This window comes from Poeciliopsis prolifica, unplaced genomic scaffold (assembly GCF_027474105.1).
Source record: "Poeciliopsis prolifica strain line A6 unplaced genomic scaffold, Auburn_PproV2 SCAFFOLD025, whole genome shotgun sequence".
Lineage (NCBI taxonomy): Eukaryota > Metazoa > Chordata > Actinopteri > Cyprinodontiformes > Poeciliidae > Poeciliopsis > Poeciliopsis prolifica.
In genome coordinates this window covers 1,426,609-1,445,387 of record NW_026562400.1, presented here as the reverse complement: position 1 = coordinate 1,445,387, position 18,779 = coordinate 1,426,609, and the positions used below count along the sequence as shown (strand labels likewise).

At 41.2% G+C, this 18,779-nt stretch overlaps 1 protein-coding gene across 1 annotated transcript; it reads right to left on the bottom strand.

Annotated features, from left to right (window-relative positions):
* Positions 1–910: 910 nt before the first annotated feature.
* On the bottom strand, positions 911–17,555 carry LOC129370842 (uncharacterized). Its single transcript, XM_055047057.1, has 6 exons — positions 17,514–17,555; positions 16,411–16,461; positions 16,253–16,321; positions 6,949–7,062; positions 1,202–1,552; positions 911–1,095 (listed from the first exon to the last, which is right to left on the bottom strand). Exons 1-6 carry the CDS (start codon positions 17,539–17,541, stop codon positions 911–913), a joined length of 798 nt encoding a protein of 265 aa, XP_054903032.1. The 5' UTR covers positions 17,542–17,555.
* Between the last annotated feature and the right edge of the window lie 1,224 nt (positions 17,556–18,779).

Sequence of the window (18,779 nt, the reverse complement as noted above, 5' to 3'; positions counted from 1 at the left end):
GTTTCTCTAGATCTGGCTGAGACATTAGTCCTCTAATCCTGGAGATGAACCTAACAGACAAGCTGTATAATAGGAAAACATGTCAGAAAGAAAAATGGCAGACATGTTTTTATTCTCATCTTTAAAAACAACAATTGTGTTATTGTGTGTAATAGATTGCACAAAATAAGTTCAGTAATAGTTAAATTCACTACTTAATTATGTTAACTATTCAAAAAAAGATCCACAGGCAGTGGGAATCCTAAAATCATGCTGAAGCCATGCAAAGTTCTTTCAAAAACCATCATTAAAAACTTAAGAAACCATAAAAAATCATTTTGTCTGGTTTATGAATCTATTGATAAACTTTACATTTATAAATTGTGAGAAAAACATGTGAAATTTGTAAAGCCTTTTAAAATGAGCTTGTAAAAAAATCAACCAGAAATTTGCATAATTCTGAAATGAGGTTTTCCAAACAGCTTGTCAAAACCCTCAACATTTCATGTTTAAACAGATAAAGCCTTCTTCTCACAGATCCGGGAGTTTCTATTAGTACAGCTCACAGATCTCCATTCTCGGTCCTCACGAGAAGTTACACATTGACCATCAGTTGCAGGCTGTTGCATCCAGGCTCTAAGGAAAAACATCAATTAAATCAAGGCTCAAGGATTTGTTTTACAAAGCTTAAGAAACAATGTGTGTCTCACTGATTGGTCGGATCACTTCCATCAGTCCATTTCCATTTCCCTCCTACAGCTCTGAGACCAATCCAGTATCCATTAATGTGTGAAAGAGCAGGACTTAGTGTTTGGACAATATCCTGAGGAATTAGAAGAGATAATTCTGTTTATATGTTGACTGAAAACTGACTAAACACTCAAAATGATTGATTCTACAATTTTATCAGTCAGTGTACATTTATAATCCATTAAAATTGTTCTTCCATTACCTTTTCTGCCTGGTTAGAAACAACAGTCAGATCTGCAATCATCTGTTTGCAGTTTTCTCGAGCATCTTCCCAGGTCAGGTGTTCAGATGGTGGAGCATTGTTATAAGCATAACAACTGGAAGGTTTGTAAGTCCAGCCTTTCTGGCAATTATTGCAGCTTCTCCCTTTTACAAAAAGATTCCATTAATAAATATGTTTACATAATATCATTATTATTATTTTAAACGTGATAATGTAGTTCAGGACAAACTGTTTAAAATATGAACATACCAGCATTTGTTTTTGGACAGTATTCATCAATGCTCCATTGAGCTCGACTGACATTGAGACCATCCCAGGTTTCCTCCATGTTTTTTATTTTTTCTGTGAGGTTTTTCTTTTGTTCCTTCAGCTCCTCATTAAGAGAAGTCAGGTTGGATTTTTCTGTTGTCAGCATGGTGATGTTGTTTTCTAAGGCATGAGAAGCCATAGTCAGGTTGTCAAACTGAATCGTTAGATTTTTATTATCTGAACTGAGTTTGTTGTTGAGGTTTGTCAGGTTCTGATTCTCCTCCAGCAGAACCTGTTGGGATGATTTCAGCTGGTTCAGCTCATTTGAAGTGCTCTCATGAATTGCTGTAACTAAAAAAAATGAAATTACTTAAGAAAAAAAAGTAATTTTTTAGAGATGGAGCTTAGGCGTAAATTCAAGCTGGGAGACAGAACACAGCTGATCTACATCACAGTTGATCCTCTTCAATCACGTCACACCCTGCTGCAGCCAATCAGGATCGGCGCCCTCGCGCGTCCCAGCCAATCAAGCCGGTCCATTCAAGAAGACGAGCTTCCGGGGATCTGTCTGCTCGTCAGCTGTGCTTCGTCTTTGGTCTGCAGAGCACCGTAGATGTCCTTCCCTTCTTTCACCGCTCAGGTCCAGGAATCATCCCTTGGCCGCCGGCTGCACTTCGTTAATCTTCCAGTGGCTCCTCACAGATCCTACTGCCGCTCCTAGCCTTCCTTCGGCCTCCATCGGCGGCGTCGAAGCGGGACATCTTCCCTTTTCACGTCGTGGTCACATTCCGTCATCCGCCTGGTTCCCTGCTCCGGCTCACGATCGTTCAATTGCTGCGGCTCTCTGACGCTGCCCCGCAGTCGTGCGCAGGTTGTCCCCAAGACCTGCTTTGGTTCCTTCCGCTGTTTCTGCTGTCTCATCATGAACTGGCTCCATTACCTGGACGGTCTCCTCCTGTTCGTCGCCGGGCGTACGCTGCCTCCGGACCACTGCGCTCACTTCCGTGTCTCGGCTCCCAGCCGGCTCTTCAGTCTCATCATACCGTAACCTCTCCCGCCCATCGAGGGCGTTGCCAGGTAAGACGTACCCGCTCCTGTCCAGTACATCAGCCGTTCGCTCAGCTCTCAGTCAGTTCATCAGCACTTTAACGCATGTTCATGTCGCCCCTGGGCGGGTCAATCTGTACATCTCAGGGACATCTGAACGCTTTGTGCAGTCAGCGAGCTGGGTTCACCTCATCTCAGCCTAACCGACTCTCAATTCAGCATTTCGTTCCGGCATTCCCCGCCCGGCCCCGAAGCCCTCGCCTCAGTTGCTGGCTTAGATCGCTCCATTCCGCCAGGAGCCCAGTCGCTCCTCGGCACACCCTGCCCTCTAATCCCAGAGGCCCTCAGGCTGTCTGCCACAGCTTCAGCTTATTTAAACAGGACGTGATTCTTTAAAGTCACGGACGAGTCCGGGTGTTAAGTCTGGTTCGATAAGGGTTTTTTCTTTGTTGCTTCTTTATATTTAGGGGTTGTGCTGTCTGAGTATCTCGTTTAGCTCCCGTAATTCTGCCTATTTTTCATTTAAATATGCGTAGTTGGTCGATCTCTTGTGCGGCTCTCGCTGGCCACCAGAGAGCGGCGCTTAAGGCAATACATGTTTTCTAAGGCGTCGGGTACGCATCTGCTATTCTACTTCCCGAATTCAGCGCGAACCGGTTTGTCTTAAACTCAAGTTGCCAACAACCTCTGGCGTTAAGAGCCCACGCTCATCGCTAAACAAGCATTTAGCATAATCGCCTAGTCCGAAAATTAATATAAGTCTCACCAGTATTTCAGTAGTTTTTGTATATTCGTGCAATTCGAATGTATTATGGGAATTTAAGTCTCAAGCTCATGATAACGCAGTTCATGGCTTTCTCATGGTCTCCTGCTACCATCTGCTGGACAAATTTAGAAGTGACGATCATGTCAATCAAGATTTATACCTTTCATTCATTTCCTCTTCTGCGTTCCCCGTAGAACTCGCTCAGCCTATGAAAGAAGCCAGGTCTTTGCTGCCTGTCACTACTCACGGCCATTACTCTCCCTGAGCTGATCCATCCTTCTTAGAACCAACGCTCGACTAAATGACACTATATCCCTTCCTGTGTTCAGCACGTAATGGCACAAAATCGGGTTTTGCCCTTCTACTACTTCCTCGTTTACGTCGTCCGGCAATCAGTCACCAAGTCCTGCTCAGTTATGAATCCGTCTCCCTTACTCCTCCAGCTCTCTCAGATACTTTAAGACGTCCAGTTCTCACCTTCATCACTCACCGTCTCGATGATTGTTGATCCAAACTTGTCACGTCCAGTTCTGCCTGTCGGAATTATTTTCTGTGTAGCGCTTCAGCGATCTAGCACATCATCTAGTCTCTCCTCGATCCTTAGTCAAGGTATCTCCGTTACAAAGGGTCGTCTTTCACCAAGCGCCCCCATCATCCGCTTCCTTCCTAGCATCGTTCGAATTTCTTAGTCCGTTCCCAATCCTTCCCTGACCACTACAACCTCCTCATAAGCTTCCCAAACGAAAGGCACTACTATCTTTTCTGCACCCTCAGCCGGTTCAGCATAACCATTGTCCAAGTGTTCCTACAGCTTCTATCTATCGCTCGGCCATCGGCCATCCCCAGCCTTCCATTTCATGTCGGACTGAACTTCAGCTGTGCGTGAAGCTCAACGTTCTTATCCGCTACGTGAGTATCTTTCAAATGCCTGGCGATGGAGCACTGACAGTCTTTAACACATTCTTACCTAGTAATCCGGCAGACCAGCGGCCTTCGGCCTTTAGTTAGCGCTGACACATCATTCACAGCTCAAAACGCGGCTTCCGCCCCTCGGCGGGCCCCCCCTCGGCGGGCCCCCGCCAACGACGCGGCTCGCGCCCCTCGGAGGGCCCCCTCCAGCCCCTCCAGCCCCTCGGAGGGCCCCCTCCAGCCCCTCCAGCCCCTCGGAGGGCCCCCTCCAACCCCTCGGAGGGCCCCCTCCAACAACGCGGCTCGCGCCCCTTGGAGGGCCCCCGCAACAGCAGCGTGGTATTAAAAAAAAAAAAAAAAAAAAAAAAAAAAAAAAAAAAAAAGTATTTATATACTTTTCTACTTAAGTATTTCGAAGTACAGGGCATTTCAGATACTTTAAGACTTTTAACCAAGTAACATTTCAGTCAGTGACTCCGACTCTACAAAAGTCACATTTTGGAGAGGTTCCTATTCTTTCACCAGAGTGTAGTACTTGTACAACATCGCCCCGCAATATCGCTGCGCCTCAATATTGCAGACAACAGGTCAGCTAGGTCGACCAAGTCCTCTTGCCTAAGCTTCGCCGTACCAACCACCTGCTCGGTGATCCTCAGCCAGAAGCTATTAATTCTACCTCATACTCTGTCACTGTGTCCAACGTCCTCGCCTTCATCACTCACTGTTTCGACCATCGTCAGTCAAATCCCCTATATCCACAGTCGTTCGCAGGAATCAGCCTTCACACAAAACTTTTGCAACCAAGCACAGCACCCAGTCTCTTTTCGAACCCAGCCGTGAAACTTCTACTCTTGGACCTCTAAGCATTCCACCAGGTATTCCAATAGCTAAAGCCTATCACTCTCCCTCTACTCAGAAAGCTCATCACCGTGCTCCGAGCTTGTACTTTCTCCAACTACGTTAAAGCGCTCCTCTCCTGCGCTCTTCTCCAAGCATCCTATGGTTTCCTCAGGTCGGGCGAGTTCGTCTCAGCTTCTCCAGTCTTCAACCCTCCAAAAGATTTATCAATCTCCGATATCAAGTTTTTCCCCGACCATTGCACCCTCCTAATCACGCACTCCAAAATTAAAGGTCTTCGTACTTTTTCTATCGCACGCATAGACGGCCATCTTGCCCCTTCCGTGCCACACTCAAATTCGTGTGCAAAAGGCATCAAATCTATCAGGAAGCTAAACCCCAGTTTATAGCTCCCGTAGGCTTCCCCACGACCGCAGATTCGTTTATCCGCCACCTCCGCCCTATTTACAAGAAGGCGGCCTTCTCCCCGATCATTATTCAGGAAATCCATTTAGAATAGGCGCTGCTACGTCCGCCCCAGCACAAGGCGTCCCCATCGCTTCCCTCCTCCAGCTTGGCCGCTGGTCATCTTCGGCCTTCACTTCCTACATCAGACCCAATCTCGCAACTGTGCTTGAAGCCCAACGCTCCATGTCATCAGGTGAGCAGTCAGCATGACGATGTAGTTTTTTTTTTTTTTTGGGCCATTTTTAACCATTAAATTTCAAGGGGAACCGGCCAGACCAGAGATCCTCAGCCTTCAGCCCGGCAGCAACCGGTCCCCCCTCCGCTCCTCATAGCACATCATGCTCATCAGGCCTGTATACGTCTGTCAGTCCCTTGTGGCCCCCGCCAACGACGTGGCTCGTGCCTAGCGGCCCCCGCCAACGATGCGGCTCGTGCCTAGTGGCCCCCGCCAACGATGCGGCTCGCGCCTAACAAGTCTATCAGACTGCAGGCCCCCGCCAACGATGCGGCTCGCGCCTAGTGGCCCCCGCCAACGATGCGGCTCGCGCCTAGTGGCCCCCGCCAACGATGCGGCTCGCGCCTAGTGGCCCCCGCCAACGATGCGGCTCGCGCCTAGTGGCCCCCGCCAACGATGCGGCTCGCGCCTAGTGGCCCCCGCCAACGATGCGGCTCGCGCCTAGTGGCCCCCGCCAACGATGCGGCTCGTGCCTAGTGGCCCCCGCCAACGATGCGGCTCGTGCCTAACAAGTCTATCAGACTGCAGGCCCCGCTTCAGAGCCTGCATACAGTCCGTCGGACTGCAGGCAGCTAGGCCTCGGCCGGCACCCTCGTTTTCGGGGGTAAGACTAGTGAGCTTCGCCGGACTCAGCATCTCCCCCCCGGCGATCTACGCTCACTAGTCTTCCGCCGGTTCGAGCGCCAAAGATTTGTTCATTAAAATCCTCTAACTGCTTTTTTTTTCTCTGTGTGAGTTGATCCAGATTGAAATGGAGCTTAGGCGTAAATTCAAGCTGGGAGACAGAACACAGCTGATCTACATCACAGATGATCCTCTTCAATCACGTCACACCCTGCTGCAGCCAATCAGGATCGGCGCCCTCGCGCGTCCCAGCCAATCAACGTCAAGCCGGTCCATTCAAGAAGACGAGCTTCCGGGGATCTGCCTGCTCGTCAGCTGTGCTTCGCCCACCTCCTCCCCATCTCCACCTTCAGCCCGATGACCATTCTCCAGGCGCCCTACGCGCTCCTCCATCCAAGGCTCTGCTCCATCATCAGTATTCGGACCGGGGGGTAAGACTAGTGAGCTTCGCCGGACTCAGCATCTCCCCCCCGGCGATCTACGCTCACTAGTCTTCCGCCGGTTCGAGCGCCAAAGATTTGTTCATTAAAATCCTCTAACTGCTTTTTTTTTCTCTGTGTGAGTTGATCCAGATTGAATTAAATTTTGCTTTCTACTCAGTTTCAATATAAACAACTTTTAAAAATAAGATAAATATGACATTTATAACATATAAAAGTTAGAATCTTCAGATGTAAGACCGTCATCTTTAAATTATTCTCCAATCTGAACCAATAATCCTGCCAGCTGAAATAGAAGATCCAGCACTATTACAGTTTTTTGTTGAAGATTGAACTGTTTTATAAACTAACAAAGTTATAAGAAAGATCATTTCAAATAAACAGAAATCACATTCATGGCCTTTTAGTTTTGTATACTCACAATGAACACAGACTCCAATGACACTCAGCACCAAAATGACACACAGAGTCCCAAAGCAGCAACACAGCTGCTGATAGCGGCGACATCTTTCTGCTGCCTTGTCTGGCAGAAGTTCTACAGAGATTAAAACAACAAAGATGAACTTTAAAATGTAAACAGACAGAAGCCTCTATTATCCTTTATGTCTGCAGCTGTAGATAAATATTTCTACTTTATTAGAAAAAGAAAAACTCCACTCTCTAATACTAATAAATAGCCTATAATTGCAATGGCACTTTATCCAGTCAAGAGAACTCCAATGCAGGGCAATACATTCACCATTATGCCACAGCTGCCCTGGAGCTAAATGACAGTGTTAAGAATTAAAAAGATGAAGAACTTGATCTTAGCTCGTTAATTAATTCTTAGTCCCGAATTCCTGTGTCTGTGTAAGTGTGCAGAGAGAAAAGAGCAATCGTATGACGTCAGACTTCAGATATTCAGAGTTTTATCCAGAGAAAATCAATGCAAGAAGAATGTTACAATAATCATCTCACCTAGAACATCAAAAGTCCAAGACATTACAGAACAGAGACAAAGAACTGAGTAAAAAAGACAGAAGATGCATCCTCCGGGAAAACTCTCACCCAGCACAAGAGATTTCAACTTCTGCTGTAAACCAAATCATTTTATAGAATGCGTAATCTCATCATTTAAATATATGCATTAGGAGGTGTGTTCTTTTCCTTTGTGTGGGCTGTCTTAATGTTAATTTTATTACCTCCTGCTCAAGAGCCCCAAAGACAGATATATGGCCCGGCTCTTTTCGTACCTGCCGCTGTCCAGTTTGATATAGAGTGCAGCTGCAGCGCTATCTCTTCCACAAAAAAGTCATTTGTATTTTAACCAAGCTTGCACACAATGTAATGCTAAATAATGACTATAAGTTTGGATCTAATAAGTAACTATTTTAAAACATGCTTAAAGAAATATAGTTAATTCTAATATAGATAAAATTATTTATAAAAAGTTTTAAGATCCTAGTGAACTTTTGAACCATGCTCAGGAATTTGTTAATTGCCTGGCATATAGGCTCCTTATCTCAAGAGATCCAAGGAGTCTAGGCCTATGTTTTTCTGTTTCTTCTGTCTGATCCTCCTTTTAAGAATTTATCTGCGTTTCAGAGATTGAGCCGTTGTTTTTAGTTTCATCTAAATTTATATGAACCTAGAGTGTACTTTAACTTTCTGTTATATTTTATATGTGTCAAAGCTATCCTGTGCAGTATTGTGCTAACTTAAAATTCTATGTCAACATTCCCCCTTTTGATCTCTTTAAAAAAGAGATCACCTAAAGTATGACCATACTTACCTGGGAGCAAACACATAAGGATTTAACAAAAGATTAACATTCCCCCGACAAACAAAACCCCAAAAAATAACAAGACTTGCTCCCCCAGTCACATCAAAAGAAGAAAAACATACATCACATAACATCAATACAAATCACAAAAAACTTCCTGTCACCTAAAAGCAGTAAAAAACATTCAACTATGCACTAAAATAACAACAGTAAAAACAATAACAGTAAAAACGACAACATGAAAAACACAACAATGCTGTGAAGAGAAAAATAACACCAATACATACAGTCATACACTTATATTAAACAATAATGTCTTTACTTCTTTATGTTGCTTCGTGTCCATCGATTGTTCCTGAAAGATATAAAATCTTTGGTGAAGAAAATTTAAAAAAAAAAAAAAACTGGAGAAAAAATAGAAGAAATGTTCGCAACAGTTCGCAAGAGTTCGCAATAATCGGCAACTCCTTTCTTCTTGATCCCGACAGTTTTAGCAGGCGTCCATCCTGAATATGCGAAGCTCACTGAATATTGGATTATTATGCCAACACCGTGAGTGTAATTGAGGGATTTCATCCTCTCATTCAATCAGAGAAAACCCAAAAAGGATTATTATGCCTGTTTTGGGCCTCAAACGTTGAACTCCAGGAACCAGAACCTATAGCAGGAATAAATCTGCTATCCTTCTGGCCCAGAGTGTTGCTCCTCTGGGTCTGATGTGAAGTGAAGATCCTCTGCTGGCCCCATCAGAACCAGGTCTCTCATCCACCGTCAGTCGGAGCGGCTCGGACGTCCTCTCCATGACTTGGTAGAGCTCAGTGAAGCAGGATTCAGACCACTGCCGTTTGATGACCTTCAGCCTCACCCAGGTGTATCCTGATGCAGATCTCTTCTCTGACCTCTCCTGTGACCCTGGTACTCCACAAACTCCGCTGCTATTAACTGTAACTCATCAAAAAAATTTTATGAGATAAATGTACAGGGTTACCTGTCCATCTGGGAGTTCTGACGGCTGGCCCTGGAAATCTTCTTCTGATCTCATGCTCGTACGAAGAGAAAAGCCCTGTAAATTTATTAATGGACATCCTAACAGACAACAAAGCAACAGGCAATATAACAGGCACTGCAACTACCCCATTAAAATTTTGTCTGTGCACAGATTTTAGCCAATTTTGTATTTTGTTCCATTCAATCCCCACGTTTGCCTGCAACTTATGGATAATATATTGTACCAAAAATAAAAATGATTCAAACCCAGGATTTTGTTCCACTTCCTGGAGATCCTGATACCTGAAATGTAGCATCAACCTACCTCATTAGTTCCTGGAATCCATCACTGGAATCTAATAAGTAATCAAATCCTTGTGACAGTTAATTGTACTCCTTGTATAAAAAAATCCTGAGAAATGGCTTCAAAACCCTCAATACCTACCTGTGAAAACCTACCTGTGTCGTTCCACGTGTTACTGGAAAAACATTAATTCTAATATTTTCGGGAGAATCACCTTATTAACCTGACTTGTGACGGTTTCTCTTATGATTCGGGCCACCACACACAAAAATGATGGGCCAAGGCCAGAGATTACTATAGTGACATTTATTCTCTATCTGTTCAGTGTATCAAAAAATTAATCAATTAAGCACTTCCTTCTAACTCAAATAAACTATTAAAGTATAATACAAGAATATAATAAATAAAGTTGTAATTAAAAATACACTCCAAAAGAAATCCTGGGAAAATGTTTGACTGAAAATAGATTTGAAAGCATGCCAACCTAGACAAGAAAACACACATGTGCATCCACAATGAACCGTCTCCGTTTAAGCTGCAAAAATAAGTTATTGATGTGCATATTTGTATATATGTGCGGGCTGGATGGCACATACTCTTTAATTAGATGTCATCTCATGATGGCTCTGCTTGCCTTCCACATAGATAGTTCTTCTGGCAAAAAACTCTGTTGATGTTGAATGATTTTACCACGTGGTTCTTTTCCACCTATTCAATCGCAATACTTACCATTTACAAACTTTTATAGCTAAGCATCAACAGTCCTTGCATGAATCACCACAGAAGCAATGCTTTCTCCCGTTCTCTCATTTCACTCTCATGTTTTACTGGAGAATTATCTGCTCTCCCCCTTTTTCTGAAACAGAACTGCAAAGAACGTCAGTTATGTTATAGAAAAATCCAAATTAAACGGCAAATTATAATGAGGTATAGCCAAATGTGCAGCAGCAGATAGCAGGAGATTATCAACACACTAAACCAAAATCACATCTACTGAAAAATAGACAACTAGCCAAGTACCATTACAAAACCCAATTAAACATTCCTAAATAAAAAACAAACCTTTGTGGCAGAAGTACATCCCACAAACGGTCACCTTGTGTAAGGAAAAGAAAACACATCTCTACAACCCCAGCAAGAGAAAAACTAAATAAAACGCTATCAAAATCAACATAAAAATATAAGTCAGAAAGGAACCCAAAAGTACTGACCGGCACTACAAGGTTACCAAAGTCAAAACAGTCTTCTACAAATCATGTGTCCTGCCAGTTGTCCTATCTTCCTGTCTCCAGAAATTGCTGTAAATCAAATGGGAGGACGAGGTTGTAAAACCAAATGTGATTGGTGTGATGTCAAACAGACTGTGATAACCAGGGAGCAAAGACGTCCCAAAACCAGCGTTTACACAGACAATTCTTGTTTGTTATATTTTATACGTGTCAGTCGATGGAGAGAAAAAATAGAGGAGGAGAAACTATAATTTTCAAATTCAAAACATATAAAAGGCATTTTACCACACCATCTAAGTCCTGAACTGTATTGCTGTGTTACAGAACCAAAGAAACATGTGTTACTGCTTCGTCCTGTATGTTAAACCAATTGTACCACAGTCACACAAACTGCGGCAGCAACACTCTCTGGTGCCACAAAATAACCTGAGAAACCACTGTCCAGCCCCTGCCAACTAAATGTTCCCTCAAATTGCTCCTGATACCATTCAGACTGGCTATATCCTAAAACAGAAAGACATGAGACAGGTCAGACTTCTGCCCGTAGGTGTAAGTGCCTGGGTCGAGGGTTTCCAGAAGGGTGTTCCTCCAGCGGCTGCAGCAAAAACAGTTCAGCAGTGCAAGCCGCAGAATATACAGTCACAGCAGAATGCATGTCGAAGGCATCACAGTGTTCATAGAGGTGGCTCCAGCATCCACCAAAAATGACAACAAATGTCCAGTAACTCTCATGCTGATCAGGAGTTCTCCCATCAATCCCTCCTCCACAAGTCTCTGTGGGGTGTGTTCATAAACTGAACTGTGAGGTCAAAGTCCACCATGTCCTGAGACCATTGCAGCATGGGGGGTGTGCAGGAAGCAGGACACACAACACATCGTCTTTCAGCAGATGATGACGGCCCATGGGGACACTGCAGAGCTCAATGTCCCTCCTCGCCAAGGCAATGACAAGTGTTGAAGCGCACACTCGTCCTCCATCCACCCCTTTACCTGACACCTGACCATCCGGGCATCTGCCTGCGACTGCCATGCCAACCTGAAACTGCAGTCTGCCAATTCGGAGCCAAGTACATACGGGGACCAGAGTGTGTGGCTGCAACAGGAGCCTGAGTGAAAAATAGACATTGTAAGAGCAGCAGCCACCATGGCCACACCCACAAGTGATATTTTGTTTTGTTTATGCACTGAATACCAAGCATCCACTAACTGGAGCTGAAGCAATCGCTAGTGAAGTCCCCCTTTTCCATCCAGTTACTCTCCATAGACTGAAACATATGCAAATTATGCAACAAATTATTCCCCATTAATCAGCATCACCACCAGTCAAATCTGAATGTTTTTGTTATCAAATATAGACACGGAGGGAGGAACAACAGGCAGCACATCCAGTCGAAAATGCTCCTACAAATTATAATAAAAATATAGTTTATAGTTTCTCCGAAAAAACAATATCCCTTCCACAACTCTATGGCCTCATATAAAAACATATAGGGATGTATGTAAATGTCCTACAAAAATTTAGAAATAACACCCGGAGCGGCAAAAGAGAAAATAAATTCCCCAGGTCCGCATCCAAAACAGCCAAAACTAAGTAAAAATGTGTGTGGTCAGGGAAAAAAACGGAAGATTTAGCGCTTAATGCAAAATCATAAAAATTTAGTTGAAAGCGTCCAACCTACAAATCTGAAATTCCCCCAAATCAAATTTAAATCCCTCATAAATAAATAAAAGACATTAATCCACAACACAGCACCAGTATTAAAGTCCAAAAAGACAAACTTTCCTATTTGAACGGAACAACACCAAAAACAAAGTTTCACATCTGTTCTCCAGAGGTGTGACTGATAATCAGTGTGACAAAGGAGACACATCTAAGAAACGGGACAGCCTAATAGTCTGACAGCCAAGAGTCTAATATTTTAGTCATTATACAATTACTTTTATTTGTTTCTCATTCATTAGATTTGCAATATGACACCGCACCAGACTATGACGTGTGAAACTAGGCCCTGCGAAACAAGACCACCCACTAATTTAACTTCCAAATGTTTGTGCACAGATGCTGAAAGCTGCTTCCCTCTCTTGGTTCTGGCTCTGCAAAATCAGAACCAGAACCAGAACCATAGTCTGGAAAGTTGATACAACAGCAGATCTTCAGATGTATTGTGGTGCTAAACCGGTCAGTGATATGTAAACTAACAACAGTATTGTAAAATATATTCTTTGAGCCACAGGGAGCCAGTGAAGGGATTTGAATACTGGTGTAATGTAATCCAATCCTATCCACAGACAATCACACCTCCCTTTTTTTTTTTTTCTGTTAAGAGGTGGAACTAGGCAAAACACTTGTAATCCGATCTATACAAATCAACAGGCTTAATTCTAATCACCATAGAAAAGCTACCAACAACACATTTACTTAGCAAACATTTATGCAGGAGAGAGAAAAAACAAAAAACAAAAAATTACCCTGCAAACTGGTTCCACCTGTAAACTCTAATCAACAACTAAAATATAGGCCAGCACTGCAGAGAATGGAGTAGACTGAGGTGCGACAAAACCTCAGACACCGCTCTAAATTTAGCATTATTACTACAACTCACCGGTTCCCCATAAAAAGTCACAGATAACAATCATTGTATAAAGAAGTGTTCAATGCCTGGCCAACTCACCAAAACGGGTCCACAACTTTCTGTCCTGTGTCGCCTGCTGTAAACTCACAGACGCATCTGTCCAGGGAAAAATTAGCCTGCAGTTGTTCTGCAGACACAATGTGTTTACAACCACCGACCTGCCTACGTGTAACAGACAAACAAAATGACAACATCACTTTATTGACGAACTACATCTGCCATGACAACTGTAAAGCGAGCCGGAGTCACATCAAACGTAACAAGCCAACTGCTGAATTAAATGCTAATGTAGCTCCGTACATGCGCCTGTACCGTAAGCCACGAGACAGAAGCAGACTAACAAGCTAACACGTTATTATTAAAATCAACCGCCATATAAGCACATAGCCTGATAAAAATTATCTCATCGTATTATTAATATTATTAATATTAGAGAGTATTATTCTTATAATTAGTTCTCAAATTGTATATAAGCACAAACCGCGGCAAAATAACACAACACTCACTCAGCAGCTGCAAACGCCGTCTCCCATACACACAATAACATACAGAGAGCCGTAAAACACACACAGACAACGGCAAAACTCACACGACCACCGCACAACGAACACACAGACAAACAACGGCTCAGTCACTCCGACACACAAACAGATAACGTACTGACATAAACACAAAGACAAAAACACAAAGACACGCCGGCGAAACAACACAAACAGACAAAAAACACCGAAAACACACGAACAGACAAGGTGGTCAACACACAGGAAAAAATCAAAATAACGTCAACACACAGAGACAAACGAGAAAATTAAGAAAGAGAAGAAAGCAAAAGGAAAGTCCCTATTGTTATCGATAACAGAAGAGTTTAATTCTTTGGGGCCCCAATGTCTCTTGCACTTCACTGCACATCACTTTCATTTTCAGCACTAGTTGCTGCGGAAGGAGACCGTCTCCCAATTTAGCATAAGTCCTTTCAAGCTCGGGCAATAGCTTAAGTGATTCAACTTTTAAATCTGGAGGTCCTTTCGATCCAGAACAAAACTGGAACGTGGTGACAACCGTAGCCAATTCTCATAAGCCCTGCAAATAATCAGCTGCTTTCGGAGCGAACCAAAACTCCAAGGTCGATTCAAACCTTTTCCTGTCTCACACCCCAACTCACAGGCTTCGTTTAAGTGTAGTAAAATCTCAGGTTGAGCCAACCTAGCTAAATCCACACTCCGTCGAGTGTGGTTGAGGCGCGCCACTGCCAACTACGGGTGTGTACCAGCTTATCTAATGGTTCAGTAGAATAAGAAGAAACAAAAAAACACAAAGAGATCACACACTAACCAAGATCAGTCCGCGGAAAAGCCACGCTGCAGATCACTCCGCAACGTTCCAGCTGCGCTCCACAGGCTAACACAAACAAACAAGCCTCCACTGCAACACACACAGAGACACAGAGAAAAAGGACCGGACGAAGCCCCCAATTGTTAAGAATTAAAAAGATGAAGAACTTGATCTTAGCTCGTTAATTAATTCTTAGTCCCGAATTCCTGTGTCTGTGTAAGTGTGCAGAGAGAAAAGAGCAATCGTATGACGTCAGACTTCAGATATTCAGAGTTTTATCCAGAGAAAATCAATGCAAGAAGAATGTTACAATAATCATCTCACCTAGAACATCAAAAGTCCAAGACATTACAAAACAGAGACAAAGAACTGAGTAAAAAAGACAGAAGATGCATCCTCCGGGAAACTCTCACCCAGCACAAAGAGATTTCAACTTCTGCTGTAAACCAAATCATTTTATAGAATGCGTAATCTCATCATTTAAATATATGCATTAGGAGGTGTGTTCTTTTCCTTTGTGTGGGCTGTCTTAATGTTAATTTTATTACCTCCTGCTCAAGAGCCCCAAAGACAGATATATGGCCCGGCTCTTTCGTACCTGCCGCTGTCCAGTTTGATATAGAGTGCAGCTGCAGCGCTATCTCTTCCACAAAAAAGTCGTTTGTATTTTAACCAAGCTTGCACACAATGTAATGCTAAATAATGACTATAAGTTTGGATCTAATAAGTAACTATTTTAAAACATGCTTAAAGAAATATAGTTAATTCTAATATAGATAAAATTATTTATAAAAAGTTTTAAGATCCTAGTGAACTTTTGAACCATGCTCAGGAATTTGTTAATTGCCTGGCATATAGGCTCCTTATCTCAAGAGATCCAAGGAGTCTAGGCCTATGTTTTCTGTTTCTTCTGTCTGATCCTCCTTTTAAGAATTTATCTGCGTTTCAGAGATTGAGCCGTTGTTTTTAGTTTCATCTAAATTTATATGAACCTAGAGTGTACTTTAACTTTCTATGTTATATTTATATGTGTCAAAGCTATCCTGTGCAGTATTGTGCTAACTTAAAATTCTATGTCAACAACAGGAACAAGGCTGCCATGAAATCTGCAGGTAAAGCTGATGAAGTGTTTTGTCCAAGAAAACAATGACTGATATGGATTTGAATAAACAATGCAAATACCATAGTGTTGGATCATGATTGCTTTTAGATTTCCAATGCAAATCAGGATTAGCCATCTGGAATATTAGAGCTTCAAATTATTTTCATTAAGACTTTTTTTTTTTTATTTCAAAGAAGTCTCTTAAAAAGGAGAACATTGTTCTCTTTTTTTTCAAGAAATGGAAACATCAAAAATGATTCAAATATTAGCTAAGCAGCATTTTACAGGTTTCCACATGAAATTGATTTGTCCTTAGAATTGGGGCAAATAATGAGAACTTTAATATTGTATATCTTTCTTCTTTTTGTGAACTTACCCTTTATGTCAAGAGTTTGCTGAAAACGTACATTCTGGTACATCACTTCAGTATCATCCACTGCTTTAGCTGAAAAAGTTCAAAATATAAGTTGTTTACAAGAACTTTCTAAGGATTCTTATGTTTAAACTTAAAAATCTTTATTATTTTATACTTACCCTTTTTATTTGCCTCAACTTCCTCATATACACCTTCATTCTCATTTTTACCTGAAAGATCAGTGAGTTTCAAAACATTTAATCAATGTAATGTACAGAAATATTTCATTCTTTGCTATTTCATCTTTTAATAAAATTACCTGTCATAATATACGTTGCAACACAAATTAGGAACTATCTGGCATAGTTTCCCCTATCAGAAACATGAAATGCAGAACTGGGTCATGTGCTGTACTATAAAGCAACACATTAAAAATGCTCAGCACAACTAAAGCACTAACTAATCAATATTATTTCTAATATGCTAATCAATTTATTTCAAGGTGAAAAACATTTTGCAAAAATGTTCAAGAAATTAAATTGAAGTTGAACTTGAATATAACAATATTCTGGTTGTGGATGAGGGATTTCTGAGCCATTTATTGACCAAAATCAACATTTTTAACAAAAGAAAAGCTTTTTTGTTTGATAAAAAAATATTGTATATCGCTTAACTGGTACATTAAATCTATTTTTTGTGCCACAATGGGATAATTATGGCAGCAGGTCATGATAAACAGAAAAAATAGGAATAACAGACTCTACAATTATTAAAAACTTAAACCATAGAATAAAACCATACAGGTATTAAACACATTTTGTTCAGATAAAAATAAATGTGAAACTGAGCATTGGCATTAAAAAAAGTACAATATGTGACATATGTCGGAGTTTGTTGGGAGCTGTGATGCTCAGAAAGTTTAACAGCTGCTCTCTCGCTCAGTAACAGATTTATTTTAACAAAAGTTCTTCTGTTTGTCATTTAAACTGAGTAAGGAGGCCATGTTCAGACAGAGCTATTCTTCCTGATGAACATAACTGCTGCCTTTTAGCTGGAAATAAACATATCTACACCATAGGAGATGGATGATGCCACCACAGAGTTAAATATGTTCTCTATATAATTCTGGGGGATGTTACATTTTCAAAAAATATTTCTTGACCTGTGATTACTTTTAACTCTTGTGACAAAAGGTCTGAAAACCCCTGGTATTTGGAAAGATGCAGACTGAGTTAAAATGTTAGAGAATTTATTTATTTCATGCAGAATGAGATGAACTTACCTTGTGATTGGGGCTGCTTCTCTGCCATATTTACAGCCTTAATGTTAATTTATTGAACTCATAGACTGAATCAGAACTGAAATGAGATATTATAGGAAAGAGGTAGATGTTTCCTCTATTGGTGCTTCTTCTTATTGCTCTTGATTTGCATACTTCTGCTTTTTCATTTCAGTCAACCCCTTAATCAACTAAACTTTGACCAGCATTTATGTGTTTAATGGCTCTTTGCTTTTCTTACTTGCTGTAAAGAATAATTAAGTAAGTTCACTACAAAAACAAAAAATCAAGCATTTTTAGTCAAATTTGTAGTGCAAATATCTTAGTGCTATTCAAATAAGGGAAAACTGACTCAGAAGTAACTTTTCTGTAAGATAAAGGAGATTGTTTTAGGTAAATAAATTCTTTATATGGATGAATACTTACTGTTTCCTTTGGCAGATTGTTTCACCTTTAACTTCGAAAAATGTCTTGTTTTAAGCTAATTAATCTGTCAATGAAGTTAATACGTTTTCCTCAATATTATCAAATCATTGATTTAAAACAAACATATGTCTTGCTGACAGTTTACATATAAGTCAGTTTTGTCTGATTTCAAGTGTACTGATATATTTGCACTAAAATCTGGTTTAAAATACTTGGGAAGATGATAATTTGTAACTTAGAATTTCAATGTGTTTTACATTTCTAATATAATACTAACTTGTACATGGTAAAAATGACAAAAAAAGAAGAAAAAAAATGTTGACAAATACATTTTAACACAGGATCTAAAATGTAAATGTCAAATAATAACCAAATCAGAGTGAAGATGCTACATCAACCTTTTGCTCATTTTAGTGAAGCAAGGTTTTCATCAGAGAAAATATAATATATGATGTTATATTACAAGACACAAAAGCAGTGACAGTTCACCTGCATTAAGATGTTGTTTCTTAATGACAATGTCTGTCATGTATTATTTGATAAACATATAGAGAAATAATGACTGGTGCAGGGTGAATTATTCATTTACAATTCTAATATATCATGAAAAAATGAAGGAACACTGAATTATGAACATGTTTATAAAATGGTGACATTTGGAAGTTACAGAGCTTTGACGTTTATGTTGGATCAATCAATCATCAGTGTTTTTTTTTCAGTTGGTCACAGTTTTTAACTTGTAGATAAATTGTAAAAAGAATAAGGGTAATGTCTAGTTTTTAGTGACTTTCTCAGAAACATTTAGGGCCATGTTTAATTGTTGTGGTGCTACAACTGCTGTTG